The 24,337-nt window shown below is 44.0% G+C and overlaps 1 protein-coding gene across 4 annotated transcripts in view; it reads right to left on the minus strand.

The window, feature by feature from the left end:
• Positions 1–12,941: 12,941 nt before the first annotated feature.
• The window catches only part of LOC128406444 (probable G-protein coupled receptor 34), a 228,847-nt gene continuing 217,451 nt past the window's right edge, over positions 12,942–24,337 (minus strand). For 3 of the 4 annotated variants that reach the window (XM_053373853.1, XM_053373852.1, XM_053373854.1), the window contains 2 exons: positions 17,576–17,691; positions 12,942–15,873 (listed from right to left, as the gene is read on the minus strand). In XM_053373853.1, the coding sequence (XP_053229828.1) occupies positions 14,859–15,869 (1,011 nt within the window). In that variant the 5' untranslated portion in view covers positions 15,870–15,873; positions 17,576–17,691 and the 3' untranslated portion in view covers positions 12,942–14,858. The remainder of the gene's footprint in view (positions 15,874–17,575; positions 17,692–24,337) is intronic. The other variant, XM_053373855.1, reaches the window with a different exon arrangement.

Below are 24,337 nucleotides of genomic sequence, written 5' to 3' on the forward strand. Positions count from 1 at the left end.
AAAGAGCTGAAAGAGGTAGTAGAAAGTCTGCTGTGGTTTAACACATTTCCATTGCTGAACGTGGCAAGATCTGGACCAAATCCATTTCCTGTAGCTGGAACACCTTTTTGTCAAATAGGGGTTGGCAACCGGCTTCAGCTAGCTAGGCCAGTGGACTTTTTTTTTTCCTGGGAAAAGGAAAGCAGCTCCCATCTCCACATGATCTGAGGTATGACCAGAATCAGGTGCACAGGGTCATTGCTATAACTGACCTTTGACATGCCAAACTAAAGAGAGAGAGACCCATTAAGCAGCTGTGAAAATCTGGTCTCTGTATTAGTAAACAGGAAGTGATGCTGTACTTCCCTGGTGGCATTTTTTGGTGCTTGGTGGCTTTCCCTTCATGCATCAAAGTAAGATAATAAGATAAGCTGTTAGATTCCTCCAGGAGTGCCAAAAATAGAGATCTAAAGCTGAGTTCTGCATAGAAGTGATGTATTTTGGACAGTACTGCTGCAGCAGAAAGTGAGGGAGGATGGGGAGATTTGTGTCATTTAATGCTTCTCCAGGAAAATACAAATCCAGGACAAGAGTATAGATTGTAGCCTAGCCTCCTGTGGTCTTCAAGTACCGTACAAGTTGGTCACCAGCAAAGTGTCCAGAGCTGGTTGTTTCCATTACTCTACCAACCCTTTGCTTGAGTACTTGTACCACATCATTGCTGTCTGGTAGGGCTGGGTCGACTGTGACCCTCAAGATAACTGCTGGACTCCTCCAATCACCTCTGACAGTTGGTTCTGCTGGCTGGGGCTGATGGGAGTTGTAGTTCAACAACATCTAGTGGGTGCAGGTTCCTCAGCCCTTTGTGGGGCTTCCTCGGTGACCTAACATGGTTCTAATTCCTATATGAATTTTTTCTTTGACATTTGTTAGCATACAATACCATTCAGGTTTGGGGGAGTGAGCAGGGTGACACACATAATTTCCCTGCTTGTGTTAGCTTTTTTTAAAAAGTGTGGAACATCACGATCAAGCTGATTGTGATGCAATAGCCCAATACGGAGGCACCTTTTCATGCAAGCACACCATCTTTCTGTGAATCTTTCTGAGTCATAAACCTCACCACCAGCCATACGTGCTCCTGAGGCCTGTTGCCTGGAAGCTGGTGACTTTCTGAAGTGGAACCTGGTTTTGAAGCAAGAAAAGAAGGTTGAAAGGCAAATGCCAAGTGTGTTTGCTCCAAGATGCAGATCTAGAGCGGTGCTTTCTGCTGTTGCCCAGGCGCTTCCCTGCACACATTTTTGCAAACAGGGAAATTATCAGAAAGGGCTGATGTAGTTTGTACTCTCTTTCAGCCTCAGCCCTCTGCCGATCTATGCATTTGGTGTTTTGAATAAGAATAGCTTGCCTTCACTGTGGCATTTCTGGTCATATTTTGAAACCAGCATTTTCTGCATCTCTCTGCTAATAAAAAAAAGTGGCATTTCTTTTCAGAGCAGCTGGCTTGTGGCTTAATATTCTATTCAACAGGTGGTTTCATATATAATGCAACCATAGCTTTCTGAGTTCCAGCTAACTTTCTGTAGATACGATGAAAGCTCTTTCACCTTTCCCCAATGACTTTTCCCATTTCTATCTCCATCAAAAGGGGGGGGGGAGAATAGGGAATAAGCCTTTCCTAGGTGCTTAGTGTCTCCCTACTGAGCAGAAGCTAACTAAATAAATGTAAGTAAAATTCTACATGTGGAATTCAGTGTTCCTTTGCACTAGATCTGGGTTAATCTGTGTGCAGAATTTTGTTGGGAAACAGCATGCAGAACGAAAACTTGGATTGCTACATCAGATCAAAATCCATTCACTTCAAGGTTAGCTAACCTGTGGTCCTCCCAGATGTTGCTTGACTCCCAATTCCCGTCAGCACTAGCCAGGACAGCCAGTGCTCAGGGGTGATGGGAGTCCAGCAACATATGGAGGGCCACATGTTCCACTATTTCTGCATGGCTTAAATAAGCACTTTCACAGTTTCCTCCACGAACCTGTCTAAGAATCCTTTACAAAAGCTCTCTAAGCCTGCGAGTATCACAACCTCATCTTATACTTGCAAATTCCATAATGCTTAGTGTGTCGGGAAAGTACTTTTTCCTCTTGTTGATACTGAACCCTATTGCCAATCAGCTTTGTTAAATGATCTCAAATTCCAAATGTTACAAAACAGGAGAGAAGTTTTCATCTTTTCTACATCAGGTATGGGGAACCTATGCCCCTCTGGAAGGTCCTGGACTCCCAAAGTCCATCAACCCTGCTAGATTCCCCTTCCCTGTTCTACACAGTTCGTGCACACCTATTTTTAACCCTCACAGTCTTTCTTAGCATAGATGAAGTAGACTAGAGAAGATGAGCAGCAGCATGCCTTTGGATTGTAGGACAGCTGAGGAGCTGGCCTCCTGGTCAGATCTTGTTTCCCACCCATCCTTTCCCTGCAGCACAGTTAAGAAATGAAAGACAAGTGACACTTGGGGTGTGTGAAAACAAGGCAGTGCTTGCTTTATTGCAATGACATTATTTCTGCATAGAAACAGCATAGAAGCTTGTGGTAAACCTCATCTAGCCAAATACAACATTGCCTCTTGTTTCAAAATGACTTCATTTCCCTAATCTGAACCCAGCACCCTCTATATTTAAATATTTCAATTAAGCACTTCACAAGATCATCCAACAATGGCACCCTATTAGGACCCAAGGTTTCATAACAAAAAATGACAACTTGGGTGTTTCTGAGGTGGCAGCTTTCATTCTCCCCCCATTGTGCCTCAGCAAGTAGGGCTTTTGCATTCACACAGATAATTTTTTAAAAAATCTATTCTTAATTTTAATTTTTGTGTTCATCAACTTTCATGCTGTAGCCCTTTAATAGACTTCAGTTGTTTGATTTTAGAGGAGAGCCATGCTTTTGTCCCCTGCTGTTCATTGTGAAGGCATTTTGCTACATACAATAACAATAATAATAATAAATTTTGTTTATACTCCGCCCTCCCCAGCCAAGACCGGGCTCAGGGCGGCTAACAACCAGTAATAAAAACAAGTTGATTAAAATACTATTTAAAAACAAGATTAAAATACAACATTAAAACATTAAGATGCAGCTTCTTCACAGGAGGAGAAAGAAAAGAGAAAGAGGGGGGAGGGAATCAAACTGATTCTAAGCCAAAGGCCATGTGGAACAACTCTGTCTTACAGGCCCTGCGGAAAGAAATCAGATCCTGCAGGGCCCTGGTCTCATGAGGCAGAGCATTCCACCAGGCGGAGCCAGTGTTGAAAAAGCCCTGGCTCTGGTTGAGGCTAATCTAACTTCCTTAGGGTCCCAAACCTCTAGGGTGTTTATGGACTTTAAGGTCCTCTGTGGGGCATACCGGGAGAGGCAGGTACGAGGTCCTAGGCCATGAAGGGCTTTAAAGGTCAAAAACAATGCCTTAAATCTGACCTGTACTCCACCGGGAGCCAGTGCAGCTGGAAAAGCACTGGGTGAATATGCTCCCATGGCAGAGACCCTGTGAGGAGCCTCGCTGCAGCATTCTGCACCCGCTGGAGTTTCTGGGACAGCTTCAAGGGCAGCTCCGTGTAGAGCGAATTACAGTAGTCAAGCCTGGAGGTGACTGTCGCATGGATCACTGTGGCCAGGTTGGGACGGGAAAGGTAAGGGACCAACTGCTTGATGTGGAGAAGGTGGAAAAATGTTACCTTGGCTGTTGCTGTAACCTGCGCCTCCATGGAAAGGGAGGCGTCAAGGATTACACCCAAACTCTTAACGGAAGGCAATGGCACTAATTGGGCCCCTGCAAGAGAAGGGAGTTGGTCCCTCATCCCCATACCATCCCAACCCAGCCAGAGGACTTCTGTCTTCGAAGGATTTGGTTTCAATCGGCTCCCACGAAACCATCCAGCCACAGCTTCCAAACATCTGGTCAGTGTGTCCGGGGCTGAGTCGGTGTGGCCATCCATCAGCAGATAGAGCTGAGTGTCATCAGCATATTGGTGACAACCCAGCCCAAAGCTCCGGACAATCTGGGCAAGGGGGCGCATAAAGATGTTAAAAAGCACTGGGGAGAGGATAAAAATTGATTGAACTGCATTAGGCCCCTAAATGCAAGCTGGCCTGAGATTGGTTTCACTTGGGAGTGCTCAAATGAAGCCAATTCTAACAGGGATTAGCTCCACTCAGGAGCAGCAGTTGGGAGCTCCCAAGTGAAACCAACCGTAACTAGGGCTATATTTGAGGTCAATTGCAAAAGCCCCACATACCAAGGGATAATTGGCACCATGGTTTAATGTGCTTGATTGTTCATTTGCAGATGCACCTCTACCTATTCCCACATCTGATGTCATAGGGCACCCAGCAGGGGCAGGTGGGCATGACAACATTGTGTGGCTAATTAAGACCCTTGGAGGGCCTAATTTGGCTCATAGGCTAGAGGTTTCCTGTTCCTGTTTTCTTGTCGCCTGGTCATTGCTCTTCTTCTGTAAGCAATGTGCACAGATGCAAATGTGGAAGTGAAACAGTTTTTCCAGTGTGTCTCTGCATGTATACCAAGCATGTCATTTTAGAAATGTGTGTTTATTTCAAATCAGTTTTTAAAATATGAGTTTATTTAGGTGTGTATCATGTGAATCTCTTAAGGATTAGTGTTTACACGAAAGAGTGTTTCAGTGCAAATTTAAAGTTGGGGTAATATTTACCTAAGCCCTTCTTAGAGTAAACCCACTACTCTAATGAACCTGTTTGTCATTTCCATTAACTTCAATGGGTCTACTCTGAGTGTGACTAGCGTTGAACACCACCCACTGACAACTTCTTCTTCTTCTTCTTCTTCTTCTTCTTCTTCTTCTTCTTCTTCTTCTTCTTTTTCTTCTTCTGAACAAAAACCTGCCACTAAAATGGTGTTATGCACATTTAAAACCACACATCTTCCAGTAGCTAGAGTGCTCTACCCATGCAGTGTCAGTGTCAGATTTTCAGAGTTCCCCAAAGAGAAGGGAAAACCTTGGGGAAACAAGACGATGAAGATTTGATGCCAATGTTGTGTAGATGCCCTGTAAACAAAATGAAGGACCAAAGTGTAGCAGTTCCAGAGCGTAGCTGTCAAGCGTCTCTTATTTGGCAGGACAGTCCCTTATCCCAGCGCCATATCCCGCTGCTGTCCCTCATTGATGAGGCTTTGTTTGGCTGCTGGCTGGGCTTTCTGCCTTTGGCTTGGAGGGGCTCCGAAGTTGAACATACCTGTGTCTGGAAAATCCCTTATTTTGGCTGCTAATCCCTTATTTTCGAGGCTGCTGGTCCCTTATTTTCAAATCTGAAAGTTGACAGCTATGTTCCAGACTAAACTCCTAATGTGGAAACACCAGGAATAATCCTGGAGAGTATTATTCTTTAGAAGTCAGAGGAAGGGTACACTTCAACCATTCAGAGGAGAAAGGCCAACTCCACACACACATACCTTATTTCAGGAGAAACACTGTCAAATAATCCAGAAAAGCAGAAGCTGCTGGTTGTTTTCATTCCCAGCCCCCTTCCCCAGTGCTAGAACAAACAGTCCTTCACAACACCAGACCCCATAAATACAGCAACCTCCTTAATCAGAGAACTCAACCCATTTGCAATGGTATCGGGCCTACAGGTAAATTTTGCAAAGTCAGAAGCTGTGTGCTTCAACACCCCTCCTCACACTGTTGCAGGAATTTATGTATAGGTTGGGGGGGTTGCCCCTCTAGCAGATATCATGCACATGCAGCCCACTACCAAAATCAGCACAATCACTTTTGTGACTTTTGTTATTTGTCCCCACAAAATGCTTCATCACAGTTTCTTCAATTTCAAAGGGCCTTTGCTGCACGATACCAAATGTAACAATTCACTGATAAATGTATCTACGTACTGGCTCACTGAGAAAATTTCAAAAATTCATATAGACATGTGAGCTCAGCTACTCAGCAGCCTCTCTGCCTGAGGGATCATTCCTGGCATCCTGATACATGAGTGCCAGACAGGTAGCCATTCCAGAAATAGCAAACCCAGATGACAAAAGGGTGTGACTGACTTGGCTGGGAAACAGGGAAATGTAAATATCTCTTGTTACACTTGATGGGTGTTTGGTGGAGGGCAAGGAGAACCATGGGGCAGGGTCCAGGATGCTCAGATTACTGCCGTCAGACCTCCCCTTTCATGATGTAACCATGATGTATTAGTGATGTAGTTTGGAGGGTGTAACATGGGGATTAGCAGCTAATAAAAGTTTGGGGGCTCTTTAGCTCGGGGCTTCCATCTTGTTCTACCTTGTGGTAGGTGGGAGTCCTGTCGCAATAGTCTTCAATAAAGACGAAGCCTACTGGCTGCTGTTTTGCTCCAATTTTCCTGGTTGGTGTCCTTGCTTTTTGTCCAAGGGAGCCCTTGGATTTCTCCGTTAACAACACCCAAAAAGAACTCACTAATGTCACCAAAATAAAACTTTGCCACACCAAGTTCAGATACCATGGGGTACAAAGAACCAGGAACCTCAATAAATTATAACTCCACAACTACAACCCCTTGTTGGCAGCAAATTAACAAAGACCTAAAGAGATGGAACATGAACGTCACTCTCTCAGACAAAATAGCCATGATCAAAATGATCACCCTCCCATAACTAACCTACCTATTCCAAACCCTCCCAACTGGATCACCCCCAACCCAACTCCCAAAATGGCAGGAAAAAACTACACTTATTCATCTTCTCACACAAAAACCAAGAATAAGTCTCAAATATCTGTACCTCCCTTCCTCAGAGGGAGCATGGGGAATCCCAACATAGAAACATATTACATTGCCAACCAAATACGCCACATAATCCCATATATACAGTGGTACCTTGCAAGACGAAATCAATTCGTTCTGCGAGTTTTTTCGTCTTGCGAATTTTTCGTCTTGCAAAGCACGGAACTGCACCTCTTCAAGCAATGCACCCAGTTTTAAGAAAAAGGAAACAAACTCGCAAGACGTTTTCGTCTTGCGAAGCAAGCCCATAGGGAAATTCGTCTTGCGAAGCAACTCAAAAAACGTAAAACTCTTTCGTCTTGCGAGTTTTTCGTCTTCGAGGCATTCATCTTGCGAGGTACCACTGTACTAGAAAATGAGACAAAACAATGGGTACATCGGGAGAGAGACATAATTGAAAATATCTGCACCACAGCATACCCATTCCTTCCAAACAAACTAAGCAAAAATCCCCACAACACACACCAGTTTCACACAGACCATGCTTAAAGCATGTAAAACAGAAATGGGCAAACTGTCCCCAACCCCATTCCCACTAATTCCCCTGGCACACCACCCATTATTCCATCACTCAGCACAAAACCTCCAGATAAAAACCTGGCAAACGAAAGGCTTATATCGCCTAACCAACTTCTATAAAATTAACAAACCCTTGTCAACACAAGAAATACAAGACAAACTAGAGGACACCCAATTGCCCTGGTTAACACACCACCAATTACATGCCCTCTTAACACACCACGAATTACACACCACTGGTTAATACACACTGGTTAACATACCACCAATTACATGCCCTCTTAACACACCACCAATTACATGCCCACCATTGGCTGTGGGGAGGACTGCAGGGCCTGCTCCCTTCCAGGGCCTTTTCCAACTGGCCCAGGGGGTGTGGCCCAGGCCCTTACTCTCCCAGCTATAAAGGGACTCCTGCTGCAGTGAGGCCTTGGACCATCAGCTGTGGGGAGGACTGCAAGGCCTGCTCCCTTCCAGGGCCTTTTCCAACTGGCCCAGGGGGCATGGCCCAGGCCCTCACTCTTCCAGCTATAAAGGGACTCCTGCTGTAGTGAGGCCTTGGGCCATCGGCTGGGTGAGGACTGTAGGGTCTGCTCCCTTCCAGGGCCTTTTCCAACTGGCCCAGGGGGCGTGGCCCAGGCCCTTATTTGGAACAAATGTTTGGGGAAGTTGGGAAGTGTTCTGCGATTGCTTCCCTGTGTTTTAAAATGTCCTCAAGCAGTCGGTGGCAATTTAAATTTGTAATTCTTTTTTTCCTTTTTTCCTTTGTTGGGGGTGGGTGGGTGGGATGGATATTTGGTTGGGGATTAATTTTAGTATAATTGTTCTGTTTTTGTTTTTTGTTGTTTTATTGGTTCTGTAGAGTTTGTGTTTTGTTTTTAAGGGGCGGGATCAGGGCTGCCTGGGAGTGGGGCCCCAGCGTCGGTGGCAGAAAACTCACGCCGAATCTGACTGGACACAGGTTAGAGCTCAACATCGAGCCTACCAAGTGGCGATAGCGACGGCAAAGAAGACTTTCTTCACCGCCTCTATTGCATCTACAGAAAATAGTAGCAGGAGACTCTTTCAGGTGGTCCGCAATTTAATGGAACCACCTTTACCACCGGGGCCTTGTAAAGACCCCAAGATCTCCTGCAACAATTTTGCAAAGTTTTTTGCAGATAAAATCACTCATATTCGGAAGGAGCTAGACACCACCGTGGGAGCAGGGCTGGGGTGGGAGAGTGCTAGAGCCCTCTGGTCAAGTTGCATGGAATCAATTTCAATCCGTTACCCCTGAGGATGTGGACAGGCTGCTTGGACGCGTGAACCAACCACCTGTCTCCTTGATCCTTGCCCATCCTGGCTAATAAAAGCAAACCGGGAAGGGCTGGGCGATGGGCTCTGCGGGGTGGTGAATGCTTCCCTCTGTGAGGGAACATTCCCAGATCCGTTGAAAGAGGCGGTCATTAAACCGCTTCTTAAAAAACCATCTTTAGACCCGGCCAGTATGGCCAACTATCGCCCAGTCTCAAATCTTCCATTCTTGGGCAAGGTGATTGAGCGTGTGGTTGCTGAACAACTCCAGGCATGCCTGGAGGATGCGAACCATTTGGATCTCTTCCAATCGGGGTTCAGGCCTCATCATGGGACTGAAACTGCCTTGATCGCACTGGTTGATGATCTCCGGCGAGCTAGCGACAAAGGTGAGAGTTGTTTCCTAGTTCTGCTGGATCTCTCAGCAGCCTTTGATACAATCAACCATAACATCCTTCTGGACCGTCTAGAGGGGTTGGGAGCTGGGGGCACTGTTATACAGTGGTTTCGCTCCTTCCTCCTGGGCCGTGTTCAGAAAGTGGTGGGGGGGGATGAGTGTTCAGACCCTTGGGCCCTCACTTGTGGGGTGCCTCAGGGTTCCGTCCTCTCCCCCATGCTTTTTAACATCTATATGAAGCCGCTGGGAGAGATCATCAGGGGGTTTGGACTGGGTGTCCATCAATACGCAGATGATACCCAGCTCTGCCTCTCTTTCAAATCAGAACCAGTGAAGGCGGTGAAGGTCCTGTGTGAGTGCCTGGAGGCGGTTGGAGGATGGATGGCGGCTAATGGATTGAAGTTGAATCCTGACAAGACAGAAGCACTGTTTTTGGGGGACAGGGGGCGGGCTGGTGTGGAGGACTCCCTGGTCCTGAATAGGGTAACTGTGCCCCTGAAGGACCAGGTGTGCAGCCTGGGAGTCATTTTGGACTCACAGCTGTCCATGGAGGCGCAGGTCAATTCTGTATCCAGGGCAGCTGTCTACCAACTCCACCTGGTACGCAGGCTGAGACCCTACCTGCCCGCAGACTGTCTCGCCAGAGTGGTGCATGCTCTAGTTATCTCCCGCTTGGACTACTGCAATGCGCTCTATGTGGGGCTACCTTTGAAGGTGACTCGGAAACTACAACTAATCCAGAATGCGGCAGCTAGACTGGTGACTGGGGGCGGCCGCCAAGACCACATAACACCGGTCTTGAAAAACCTACATTGGCTCCCAGTACATTTCTGAGCACAATTCAAAGTGCTGGTGTTGACCTTTAAAGCCCTAAACGGCCTCGGCCCAGTATACCTGAAGGAGCGTCTCCACCCCCATCGTTCTGCCCGGACACTGAGGTCCAGCACCGAGGGCCTTCTGGCGGTTCCCTCATTGCGAGAAGCAAAGCTACAGGGAATCAGGCAGAGGGCCTTCTCGGTAGTGGTGCCCACCCTGTGGAACGCCCTTCCAGCAGATGTCAAAGCGATAAACAACTACCTGACATTCAGAAGACATCTTAAGGCAGCCCTGTTCAGGGAAGTTTTTAATGTATGATATTTTAGTGTTTTTTGGTTTCTATGGAAGCCGCCCAGAGTGGCTGGGGAAACCCAGCCAGATGGGCGGGGTACAAATAATAAATTATTATTATTATTATTATTATTATTATTATTATTATTATTAAACAACCCAGTAGTAAAATCAGCAGCAACTAGGCCCCTGACAACCTTCAAAATCCTCCTCCTAACAACAAAGGGACACGGCAATGGGATGGTATCCACAATATAAAAAATACTACTCCAAAACCCTACGAACCACCTAGATGTAAGCAAAAAACAATGGGAAGACAGCATAGGCTATGAGATTAACCCCACTCAGTGGAACAGAATGTGGTCTAAACTCCCCCTTAAATCCATATCAACGAGAAGGAGAGAACTCACTCTGAAATTCACCTACAGGTGGTACCTAACACCAAGGAAACTAGTGCTAATATGCCCAGGAACCTCACCAAAATGCTGGAGAAGGTGCACCTCCACAGGCACATACATACACATGTGGTGGGAATGCCCCAAAATCCAACTATTTTGCTGTTGTATGCACAACAGCCATACAAGAAATATGTAAAAAACTAAGCAAGTATTAGAAATCACCCCAGAACTGGCCCTACTAAACATCTTCCAAGACAATAATGCCCACTCACATCACGAAAAACTCATAACCCACCTACTCTCAGAAGCTAGAAGCATCATAACCAGACACTGGAGAGACCTGTCAGAATGGACCAATGGTACCAAATAGACCAGAATCCACCAGCAGCATACGAATCAATATGACTAACCTGATTCAAAAACACCCACCCACCCCACTCACACATGAAAACATAGTTCACCACAGCCAACAAGAAACAACCAACCACACCCTAGGCCAACCCCAACTTCTCTCATCACCAAAGGAACACAAGTGAATAGCAAAGAGAACCTGCACAAACGACACTGACACAAAACCCCACACATACATTAAGCAAAACAGAAACATCGCCTCCTGACCCCACCTCTCTCGCCTTTCCCCCCTCCACCTCTTCCCCCCTTTTCCTTCCCAATGTAAGCCTAATGTCTCAACAAATGAAAATGTATGTATGGAAAATGTAACTTGAAAGAAGAGACATTGCGCATACCTTTGTAAACCAAGAAAACTTTAATAATTTATTTTTTTTAAAAAAAGCAGTGCTCCAACAACCAATTATGAACATAGGGAGCTGCCACGTCCTGAGTCAAATCATTGGTCCATCTCTTTCAGTAGTGTCAGTGCTGAGTAGCGGTGTCTCACTCAGGGGGGACTTTCCCAGCCCTACCTGTAAATACTGGGGTTGAACAAGGGACCTTCTGTGTCCAAAGTAGATGTTCTACCTTTGACCTGCTGCCCTTTCCGCATTTGTCTTGGGGTTGTAGAAGTGAGGAGAAGGACACAGGCACCTGCCAGCAGCCACACAAACAAGAGCTTCCGGATATAGGTTTGGTTGTGCATGTTTATTTGTATTCAGTTGACAGCTGTTTTGCAGATTGCTTGATCAAAAGGCGGAGTATAAATCTACAAATTAAATTAATGATCTGGCCCATAGAAGGCCATCAGCTGGCCTGCTAGATGTGAGGGTTGCAGCTGGTTAGATTGATGAAAAGGGAAATAGGCAAAACAAGTAGGAACTACAACAAAACATCAACAGCATTTGATGCTCCTGTTCAGGATTCCAGCTCCTCCATTGCATTCCCCCTTTCTTGCTTTCCCAGTGACTGTCACTCACCCAAAGGAGGGTAGTCCATTGGGGCAATGGGGGCGCTGCTCCAACAGCCTTAATCTGTCTCCGGGCAGGTCCCATCTGTCTACCTTCTTACTTAATACCTTCTTGCCCTGCTTGTCAGCTTCCTCCTCCTTAGCCTCAACGTTGCCCTTGTAGACTTCGGCAGGGAAGAGAAGGATAGGGACAAAAACCAGAAGGAATTGGCTGTGTCTGACATTGGCTGAGGTTGCACCTGTCAATCGACACTGGCTGTTGGGTATCTTGCCTTGCACCCTACCAGTACAAATGGGTGCCAGCCACCACAGCGCTCACCATTTCAAGCCATCCAAGCATGCTCAGTCCTTGTTGGGCCACTTTTGGTTACATACACAATCAAATTCCCAACCCGAACATCAGAAACAGAGCAGATGCAGCTGCTAAACAAGACTCAGTGCTGTACTGTTGTCATTTAATCTTGGAAACGATGTCCTTGCCAAACATACTTTTAAAGGGTTTTCGACGTCTCACCGATTTGTATTCAGGCATTCTGACATTTATGCTCCCTAAAACTTGCTCCTTGCAATGATGTATGGTTGGTATTTAACTCCAACTCAATTAGCTAAAATGTATAGGATGAGAAACAAGAACTGTTGGAAATGTAAGGATAAAGAAGATTTTTACAATATGTGGTGGACATGCGATAAAGTTAAAAGATTTTGGGAAAATATTTATAATGATTTTTTAAAAAAATGTTTAGATATACAGTGGTACCTCGGGTTAAGTACTTAATTCGTTCTGGAGGTCCGTTCTTAACCTGAAACTGTTCTTAACCTGAAGCACCACTTTAGCTAATGGGGCCTCCTGCTGCTGCCGCGCCACCAGAGCACAATTTCTGTTCTCATCCTGAAGCAAAGTTCTTAACCCGAGGTAATATTTCTGGGTTAGTGGAGTCTGTAACCTGAACGTATGTAATCTGAAGCATATGTAACCCGAGGTACCACTGTATCTACAGAAAGTTAACTGGAACTGAAAAGGCTATGGTTGCATTATACATGAAACCACTTGTTGAATAGAATATTAAGCCACAAGCCAGCTGCTCTGAAAAGAAATGCCACTTTTTTTATTAGCAGAGAGAGAGAGAGAGATGCAGAAAATTCTGGTTTCAAAATATGACCAGAAACGCCACAGTGAAGGCAAGCTATTCTTATTCAAAACACCAAATGCATAGATCGGCAGAGGGCTGAGGCTGAAAGAGAGTACAAACCCTGAAGCGTTCTTGTTAGGTATGACAGGAGAAGAAATTTCAAAGGTAGATAAGAGACTCTTTATGTATGCCACAATGGCAGCTAGGACTTTACTGGCCCCAAAATGGAAACAACAAGAATTACCAATGATAGAAGAATGGCAGACTAAGATGATGGACTATGCAGAACTAGCAAAGTTGACGGTAAAAATCTGAAACCAGAGCAACCAAACGTTCTAGAGTGACTGGAGTAAATTTATTCAATATATAGACAATCATTGTAAATATCTAAAGACACTAGCAGGACTGAGATTAATCTTGTATCGTCAGACAGATGGACCTATCTACTGATGTTTAAAGTTTAAAATATCTAAGGAAAAAGGTAGAATGGAGACGATACAAATGTGTGTGAATATGAAATAGATATTAAAAAACCAGACAATGGGATGGAGGGAAGTCGAGAAGCTCTGTGCAGCTATTAATATACTAAATAAATATGTTATATATATGTTAAAAATAAATAAAAATATTTTTTAAAATAAATAAAACTTGCTCCTTGTTACTTTGAAGAATAAAAAATATGTAATCCCATATGAAGTAATTATAAAATATATAAACTGAAAGAAATGCCTGTTTAATTGCAGAAATAAGGTAAATGATCCATAAATTTACATTTCTCTGATTATGCAGTCTTTTATTTATATATTTAATTAAACAATGCATATACTGCTTAATTACAATAGTCTTTCAACAGTTTGGAGGACAAAAAACAAACAAAGGTCAGTTAAAACTATAAAATCAAACAAGTTAAAAGTTTGTGGAAACAAAAAAGGCACTGGAATCTCAGTGTGGGAGGGAGAGAGGCTAGTTGAATAGTAAAGCATTGGCAGAACTATAAATACTGTTGCTCTGTTAAGGCTGGAGTTCTCCAGGCCAGGCAAATTCATAGGGAAACCATTGAGGAAAACAGATAAAAAGTGGTTTCCAAACTATGAACTTTTAGTGTGACCCAGTCATGCTTCCACCCTATGATACATGCAAGTGTAACTGACCATTTTATGCTTCAGCACCCGTAGCTGCTGCTTTTTCTGTATACATCCTGGCAGTGGCGGACTTTGGGCTCTCAACTTTCAGTGGCGCCCTGTGTGAGACAAACTGGGTGGGGGGGCTCTTCTTGCGCTCTATTCTGCAGCATTTTTGTGGCACCCCTTGCAATGCAGCATACAGTGCATTAGCGCTACCCTAAAACTGCCTCTGGTCCTAGAATGTACTGTTGAACCTGTGAGTGTGGTGTAACTAAGCATACAATTTCAGCACTGGGTCTTCGATCCTACCACCACCACAACAACGTCTTAAAGAAAAATGCAACGTTTTCATTGTAGGGCAAGATTTAAAACCAATTAAAAACAAGCCACCAGCCAAGGAAGGTATTACTGAATCTATATGAAAACAAAGAGTCATGGTAATAGGACTCAGTTGCTTGAATTTGGGACAGGGAGCCGTTTTCAGCCTGAGGGCTGCATTCTCTCATGGAACCACAAACCAGAGATGGCTGGGGTTATAGGCAAAAGCAGAAGGAGCAATGGATGTGACTCCTACCTTTGAACAATGGGATGCATTCCAGCCACATAGAAGAGGTTTCTGCACCCCTGTTTGGATTGTGCATATATGTCCACTCCCTAGCCTAGCGTCTGGCTTCCTTGAAATGTGGTACATATTTGCTGCATATCTTCCATACTGCCCAACAACCAGTCGCTCATCCTGTACCTCAGCTCTCCTGCATTCTGGGGTCTGTGGTGGATTTTCTGTTGCCTGACATGTCTGGGTTCTTCTGAAGAGCTCTTTTCAGTTTCCCATGGGTGGCTGCCAGCAGAGCCCTCTTGAAATTGCTGGACAGAAAAAAGAAAATAATGGGGTCGAAGCAGCAGTTGAGGGCTGAGATGCAAAGGACAACTTCATTGGCAAAGTGGAGGGCCTGAACACTCTCTGCAGCAGAAATGACCCCTACCTGGGCAAAGATGTAAGGCACTCGGACCACGTGGTAGGGGGCAAAGCATATTGTGAAGACAAGCAGGACCACAGAGATCTTCAGAGTGGCTCTGCTGCTAACCCACTTACTTTTCCTTAAGGATGCTGTGTGGAGCTTAAGAGAGATTTTGCAGTAAGAGTAAAGGAAAAACAGCAATAGGAAGAAGAAAAGGAGCACTGCTGTCATGTTGAGCACTGCTGCCAGAGCTCCTCTCTTCTTGAAGTGGAAGCATTTGTGGCTGCAGGGGTCGTTGCTGTTGCCCTTGTTGAAAAAGTATGGCATCATTAGGGCAATGCAGAGCAGCCATACCACTCTGGAGGCAGAAGTGCTGTGAGGTACTTTGTGGATCCGGAACTGCTGGAGGGGCCAGATGATCTTCAGGTAGCGGTCCAGGCACATAAGGCTGAGGAGCAGGATGCTGATGTACATGGTGATATAGAAGACTGTGCCAACCACTTTGCACAGGATGGGAGAGCCACTCTCATTTTGATAAGCAGCCCGGAAGGGCAGGCAGAGGGCAAGCAAGAGGTCTGAGATGGCAAGGTTCTTCATGTACACCGTGATGGAGTTTGTCTTCTGTGTGCCAAACTGGAACACCCAGAGGGCCAGCATGTTGCTGAAGAAACCAAATGTGGAGATGACTGAGTACATCACAGGCAGAGTCCCTGCAAGAAAGCCATCTTGGATTTCACAAGTTGATCCATTAGAATCATTCCTTGGGAGATGGTCATTAGGGGAAAGGAAATTCATAGTTCTGCAAAAGAAAAGGGGGGTGGGACCAAGGTGCAGATGATTAGTTGATTCCACAAACGACTTGGTCCATCTTTGTTCTAGCTGCAAACATCTCTGGTAACATCAAGCATGTTGCTGATTCATATCTGCCTATTATGCAATGAAAGGCATTGCGGTAGCTTGTTGAGCCATGTTAGTTTGGCTCAACCAAATGGATCTCATATGTGGAAATTGCATATCTGATTGCTGTACTAGATGCCATTTTTGTAAAGAAACCTGACAGCGCAGTCATGTTATTTTAAATCATTTTTAGTCCACCTGACTTTTAGCTAATCATTTAAATTTTGACAAAACCTCAGTATATGTTTTGTTTAAGACGTTAAAGGAAATCTAAAATTTACAATTAAATGTTTTAAGTGCTATGTTTTAACACACCAGAACCAAAGTTGCACAGAATGAATGCATCTGTGCATAACTAGTGTTTCATGTGCACTTACTTTGTCCTGTGATTTATTCTGTTTGTCCCATGATTTCTAGTCATGCGTCCAAGAGGGGTTTTCTTTGTCCCATTGCTTTCCCCAGGAAAACTCACTGTTTTACTGCTGAATCAGAACATCAATCCACAGAAAACCCAATGGACATTTGTTCCAATTCAACAGTAAACAGCAGATCTTCCAGGGGAAAGTGACAGAACCAAAACAAAAACAAAAACAAAAGGAACCTCTCAGACCAGGGGCACTGCATGAGCTGCTGGTGGGTGCATGCATGCCCTGGGGACAGGCTGCGGAGGGTGAACAGAGCCTGTGTCAAGCCCTCATCTCCAACATGCCGCTCACCTGGGCCAAGTGGGGCCACACTGCACCCCTGTGCACCAGCAGCCCTTAGCAGGCACAAAGGGAACACTCACACTGCCCTGCCAGCACTGCACCACTTTGTGATACTTTGTGATACTGTGATACTGTGATACTACTCCACTATGTGGAGGAGGATGCAACAGGCATGCACCCTTCCTGTTGTGTCCTCTTCACACAGCCCTGTAGCACAGGGCTGGCAGGGCAGAAGGAGCAAGATGCACTCCCCCAATGCACCCGGGATCCACTGCCCCTCTGCCCTCCCCACGTGGCACCACTTTCTCAGAACCCCAACTATTTAATCACATTATTTAATGATGAACAGTGCCGGATTTATGTATAAGCTAAACAAGCTATAGCTTAAGGCCCCACTCTCTTGGGGGCCCCAAAAACATTTAAAGAAAAAAATTGGAGTACATTTCCAAAATATAAGATAAAGAACAAATAAAATAAAAACCTTCATACAGCAACAGTGTTTTATGTTGTGTAGACTCCCATGATGTAAGTAATGGGCCCCACCTGCTAGCCTGCTCCCTAAAATATCACTTCTTCTTAATTGTAATTTCAGTTCAACAATTACTTTGATAAAATACATATTTTGTTATGTGGAAATGGCTTTAGGTACCTACTATTTTATTTACTTTATTTATTTTATTTACAAAAATCCACAAAGACAAAAACAATAAACAAGAAAACAACACTATCCAGGACAGAAGCGAAAAAATACCCAAGTTTCAGAAATCAGACATATTGAAATCATAAAGCTCCAAGTAATATGAAGGTTATCAAATACCATACCTATGCCTGGTTTTCCAGCTTATAGCTTAAACTAACCATTCTAGGCTTAAAAACAAACCAACAACTTTTGCCTACCTTTGCAGCTTCGGCTTCTTTCACATGTCCCAGCTCTTTTAAAAAGTCCAACGAGCTCGTGACAGAATTTCATGTAGTGTCTCTGCCTCTTTCACCTCTAATGTCAAGATGCTATACTGTCAGCAAAGAGATGGATGTGGTTTGGTATGTGGGAGGGGTTTTTTATATATAAAAAGAGCAAAACTACAAAAATCAGCCCACATCTAACAGTGTCTGAGCCTGCTGCAGAGAGAGCAGAAGTGAAAGAATGTGCTTGCTTGCTTTTCAGCAAAGGGAAACAGAAGCAATCTGATGGAGAGGGGGTAGGGAGTGGACACTTGGGCTTAGGATGAGAAGTGATGGTGTTTTCCTTGTGTGCTTTGTATACAGCATGTGTGTCTTGGGGTGAGATACATATGCATCTGAGCATGCAATTATCAGAATTCCTTCTGTTTTCAATGTTAAAAGCTGTAAGTTTCATTGCTTACATAGCCACAAACATATACAAGAGGCTTGGAGAAACCTCAATTTTTACAAAGTGCAACCCCCCCCCAAAACCCCCACAACCTACCCATTGGGAGACCTCAAAAACATCCCAGTGAGGCTTCAGAACTCTTACTATCTGATGTGGGATTTAGGGACGGGGGGGAGTGGAGTTGCTAGGGTGGATGTTGTGTTGGTTGTAGTCCAGTCTTTCCTTGGTAAAAATTGTAACTGGCCTATTTAAAGGGTAGCACATTTGGCCTTTTGAAATGATACAATGAAAACAAAATGTAATTTTAATAAAGCAACCTCTTAGCAACCACCTTAACATTAGTTGTTCATTTTAGCTGTCTCTACACTAATACACAGAGTACAGGAAACAAGCAAGAGGAACTTGAGCTCTTAATACTGGGTGGCAAATATGACCTAATAGTCATTACTGAATCCTGGTGAGATGAGACTTAAGACTGGAATATAGAAACTGGTGCCTCCCCCCACCTCCAGCTGGATCTCTCCAGAATTCAGCTCTGGCACCTCTCAGATGGGCGCCATTGCCATTCTCAGAGAACAAGGGAGTTCACGGTGAGCTCCAGCATCCCTTTTTCTAGAAAAACAGCACTGGGTACAACCTATTCAAAAGGGATAGACCAAATAGGAAAGGAGTAGGAGTAGCATTATATATAGGATGTGTATGTTTGTAAAGAGATCCATGACCTGGATCATGGAAAGCAGACTCAAAGTCTATGGGTAAAAATGGTAGGAGTAAGAAACAACAGTGATCTTACTATGACTGTTGGCTATAGACCTCCAAGCCAGACTGAGGACATGGATGATGCCTTCCTAGAGCACCTTACCAAGCATTCAGAAAGGAGAGAGGTAGTAGTCATGGAAGACTTCAGCTACCCCAATATCTGCTGGAACTCAAACTCTGCCAAGAATGCAAGGTCCAACAAATTCCTCAATTGCTTCACTAACAATTTCATTTCCCAGAAGGTGGAAGAAGCAACAAGGGGATCCTCACCAATAGGGAGGAACTGATTGACAAAGTGAAAGTACTGGGGAGCTTGGGAGGAAGTAATCATTTCCTCTTGGGTTTCATTATAAGCAGGCAATTAAGAAGGCTGATTTCAAAAAGCTTAAGGAACGGCACTTCTGGGTTGGCGCCTCCGGCAATGGCGGAGCTCCTCCGATCAGGAGGAACTTGCTCCGTGGAAACCAGGGTCTGAACGCCACGGCGAAGGCAGAGACCCACTGAAATCACAGGTGGGAGAAGCTTGTGAACTTGGGATTCGGCTGGTACCTTTTGCGCCTCCCCTACTCACGGGGAAACCCTGTTTTGGGGATCCGGAGCGACATGGGGTGAGTGGCGCGGTGCTTCGAATCGACTGCTTTTTTCACGGAGTGAAGCCGCATTGCTGTTGCCGGAGAGCGCTGACTTTTTCCTGTGGACAATTGGACTTTAAACAACTACCCGTGAGTAGAACGGAAAATTGGATCTTCAAATATCTTAATTTGGCATCGAAACAGGAAGGTTTTAAACAGGAAGTCCGCCTTCCTCTTTTGTAAATAGTTTGAAGCAAAGACGTTACAAGCTAGTCATGGAAAATCTTTGGTAAAGAATTAAATTTCCATCGGATAAAAAAACCAAACCCCCCTTGGAAGCAGGAGAAGAGGGGGGAAATTTTGAACCTAGCGAGCCTGCAGGAGAGGGCGAAAAATCAAATTACCACCGCTCTGAACCTGGAAAAGGGCTGCTAGAAAAAGTGACGATTTGGGAGAGTTCATTGACTGTGAACAGAACGTATTTGACAGCTAACTAAATAAGAGAAGTATACTGTTTCCATTGTCCTCTTCTGCGTTTAAAAAGGAGGAAAAGTAACTGAAAATTGAAACTATCTTTATTGCTTGAGTTGTCTTTGAAAGGATTGATACAAGTGGAGACTGTTTCCCTCTAGAGGGAGCTTTTGAAATAGTTATAGGAGTGGAACTAGGGAATCTCCAGCTGCAAGATAAGAAATTGTGAGAACCGGGAATTGACCTTCGACCATTTAAGAATGTTGACAGAAGCCATAGTGACCGTATTATGCAAGATAAGCTGTTCGCTGGAACAGCTTCACAAGAAGACGGATGATATGACTATTAAAATTGATAGCTAGGGACAAAAAGTGATTAATCTGAGACAAAAAGTGAGCACCAACACAGAAATAATTCAGGACTTGGTACAGGAATCCACTTTGGCAGGACAAATTGTGGAGGAGAAGGAGAAAGCGGTTGTTGAATCTAAAGTAATACAAGAGGGATCCTTAGTTTTACAGAAGCAAATTGAGGACTATAGGTTGAGGCCTTTTATGATTGAATCTAGAAAAAGTCAGATTTTGAGGATCGGATCCCGGCTTGGACTGAAGAAGGAAAGTTGGAAAGATCCCTCTATGCAGGGATTAACTGACTTCTGGGACATGGACTTGGGTTTGGAGGAGATTGAAGCTCTGGGGGCCTTTGGATTTGGAGGAATCTTGAAACATGTCCTGAAACACTTTATGGATCTTAGCTTCAACTATGGAAATTTGGCTGACCTGTCCAGAAGGAATAAAAGTATTGTTGGGTCGGAGTCTCCCCGAGACCTGCTCTTTAGCATTAAAGAATATGAAGAAGACCTGCAGAAGGGACCTGGAAAAGAGTTAAGAGCCTCGGATATAAGATCGCCAGATTGATGGACTATATGGAATTGACGGAAAGGACTGGCAGAACCCGAAACCAGGGAGAGGAGATGGTGGAAGAAGACTGGAAAATTTAAAGTGTATATATAGAAATATTGTAAAATTAATGAGTGATAGAAAAATGGTGGAATGAATTTTTATGGCCTTAGCAGAAATGTTATAAGGAGTTAAGCATATATAAGTATTTTATCTTTAATGGAAAATAAGGTTAAAAATATGTTAAGATATTTATATTATGATAGAAAATAGAGAAAGATGGAAAGGATTTGCTGAAACAATTAATAGAAGTGGAATACAAAAAGGGAGGTGAGAGGAGGTCGAGGAAATAAGGGAATGAAAGATAGATATGGAAAAGGTGTGATGTATGTTTTTAAATGGTTTTTGCTTTGTTTTGTTTAGGGTTAGGGTGGGCTAGGGTTTTGTTTAGTTTAGTTTATTGTGTTTAGTTTAATGTGTTTAGGTTGTGTTTTGTATTGTTTATATATTGTATTGTATTGTTTCTTTTCTCCTTTGTTCTTTCTTTTTCGTTTTCTTCCTTTTTTTTCCTTTTCTGTAATCTTTAAAAGTAATAAATATTATTTAAAAAACAAAAAACAAAAAGCTTAAGGAACTACTGAGTGAAATCCCATGTATTTTTTTGCACTTTTTTCTCCTTCTTTGTTCTTTCATCGCTTTATTTTCTATAACAAATTATTTTAATGAAATGGTGTGTGTGTGTAACACCTAAAGAAACCAGTGTGGCTGCATAAGTAGCTCCCAGAAGAGCTGAAATGTAAGAGATGGAAGCTGGGGTGACAACTTGAATAAAATATTGTTGGGCCAGGTAACCCACCTTGCACACCATTTGAATGGGAATGCCCATCGACTTTGTGGGGGCTCAGCCCCCTCAAATATTATATTGTGGGGGCCAAAGCCCCCATAGCCCCTAGGAGTTGGCTCTTATGGATGGAAGAAAAGAGAAATCATGAAAGAAAAATATACACAAGCAGCCAACAGTTGCAGGGAGAAGGTTCAGGTGAGCCAAAACACAGAATGAGCTATTCAATGCTATTCAATGACAGAGAGAAGGCAGAATTGTTGGACCCCTACTTTGCCTCTGTCTTCACCCAAAAAGAATGAGCCACAAGCTTCATGGATCAGGGGAATACTGTGGACATAGTATCATAGAGTTGTAGAGTTGGAAGGGACCCTAAGGCTCATTTAGTCCAACCCCCTGCAGTGTATCTTGTATATTTATTTCAGTAAGCCTTTTGACAAATGATATTTTTGCAGAGAAGCTGGTAAAATGTGGGCTGGCTGAGGTTAACTCCCTGACCCCCACAGTGGTTTGAAGTAGAGCTCTTGCTTATTGTTTAAAATATAATATTGGTGTGAGTGGTGCAGTGATAGAATAATTGTCAGAATCTACTTTTGGCACAGTTTGTGGTTTGTGTTTGTTTTTAAGCCATTCTTTAATGTATTAGATGGAACTTAAATTGCTTGAATTGCAATTTGTATAAAAGTTAGAAGGGCAGGCCTACAGAAGGGCAGGGCGAGGTTGGCTGTGTACCTTCCTGGCCCGTTCTCCCATCCAGCAAGTGGGTGTGTTTTTGTATAGCTTCAGCTGTTGACTGCATATTGTTAGGCTGTAGAGAGGAATCTGATGTATCCCAAGTTTACCATTGGTTCATTTAGGCAGGTTAGGGGTGACTCTCCAGGGCTGGAGGCAGGGAACCTCTTCCAGCCCCACTTGGAGATTTTGGGGATTCAACGTGATACTTCCTGCATGCAAGGTCGGAGCTCTGCTACTGAGCTACAGCCCTTCCCCCATTAAAGCACCCAGTATTCCCCCATTAAAGCACCCAGAGCCAGGGCTTTTTCGGCTGTGGCTCCGATCTGGTTGAACGCTCTGTCACAAGAGACTAGGGCCCTGTGGGACTTGACATCTTTCCGCAGGGCCTGCAAGACAGAGCTGTTCCACCAGGCCTTTGGCCAAGGTACAGCCTGACACCCTCCTTTGGCAATCCTCACAGAACTCTAGCCCAATGGTTGCCATTAATTTGATTTGAACTGATATTATAATGAAATGATTTTAGAATGTTGTATTATTTTACTGTTGTTAGCCGCTCTGAGCCCGGCTTCAGCCGGGGAGGGTGGGATATAAATAAATTTATTATTTATTATTATTATTATTATTATTATTATTATTATTATTATTATTATTATTATTTCCAGGCTCTCCTCCCATCCAAGTACTCAGCAAGGCTGATCCTTCTAAGTTTTCAAAATCAGGTAGGTTCAAGGTGGTGTGGACATAGGCCAGGATGGGTGAGACTGAGAAATAAGCAACCAGGATGTTTTAATGGGCAATTTTATTTCTGATCATTCAACAACTGGGCGGCAGAATCCTTTCCCAATACAGCAGAATTCACCCAGAGATTTCTCAGTAAAACATGATGCAGGTGTGGGGCCAAGGGTTGAAGACCCATTACTATTTCTGCAGTAGGTTCCCTGCAAGGTCCCTGTCTCCAGCATCATGAAGCTACCTAATGAGCAGGAAAGGGGAGATTTTTTACCACTAATAAGATGCCTGACCCTTTGTGCTGATAGGAACCAATCAGAGTGAAAATAGCCATTGAGGATGGGCTGCCAGGGTCCTGTGGAGAAGGCAAGCAGGAAGATCTTCAAGGAGGTGTTGTCTCCATATGTGCCACAGCTAAGGATTTCCAGGAACTGAAAAGCAAAGGGGACTTGGCTTTCCCTTTCCAGGGAAAAGTGTGCAAGTCCTATTATGTACAACAGAAGTTCATGGGAAACACAACTTGAAGTCACTGTGGAAGAAGACATTGGAATGCACCAAATCATTTGCCCATTTACATGCACAGAAATTAGTAGATCAATCTGAAAGGCAACTTACGGAATTCTGCACTGATCACCACAATGCTTCCCTCCTCCTCCTCCTCCTCCTCCTCCTCCTCCTCCTCCTCCTCCTCCTTCTTCTTCTTCTTCTTCTTCTTCTTCCTCTCCTCCTCCTCCTCCTCCTCACATAATTATAAGATTATGTATAATCTTAGGAGGTTATATATAGTCTTCCCACCCCTGTGGCAGTGAATGTGTTTCCATTAGGAACATAAGAACCACCTGCTAGATCAAGACAATGGCCAATCTAGTCCAGCATCCTGTTTTCTTGCAGTAGTCAACCATTTTTTAAAATTCCTTGTATACCATGTCCCAATATCTTTTGGCGTGTTTACATTGCCACCATATTTGCATCAGGGAGCTTTCTGCCTCAGAGCACTTCCAACATAGATTGGACCCTCTTCTACTCATTTCAGCAAGTTTTGATGGTGTCAGATACCATCTGTACAACATTTTTTGTCTATTTTCTTTTACTGCAAAGCGAGCAGGAAAAAAAACATTTTATTCCAAAGTTTCTCCTAATCGGTAAGCTCAATATTATGCCCAATGTCAATCACCCAATGTATCTTCACAGCTTTGACTAGCTCATCTTTGTTTTCCCAGTCTAGTAGGATTTTATATATTTTATATTTTTTGTTGTTGTTTCCCATTAGTATCTTTTCAAATTCTGAGCCCTCTTCAGCAA

This window comes from Podarcis raffonei, chromosome Z, assembly GCF_027172205.1.
Source record: "Podarcis raffonei isolate rPodRaf1 chromosome Z, rPodRaf1.pri, whole genome shotgun sequence".
In the NCBI taxonomy this organism is placed as follows: Eukaryota; Metazoa; Chordata; class Lepidosauria; order Squamata; family Lacertidae; genus Podarcis; species Podarcis raffonei.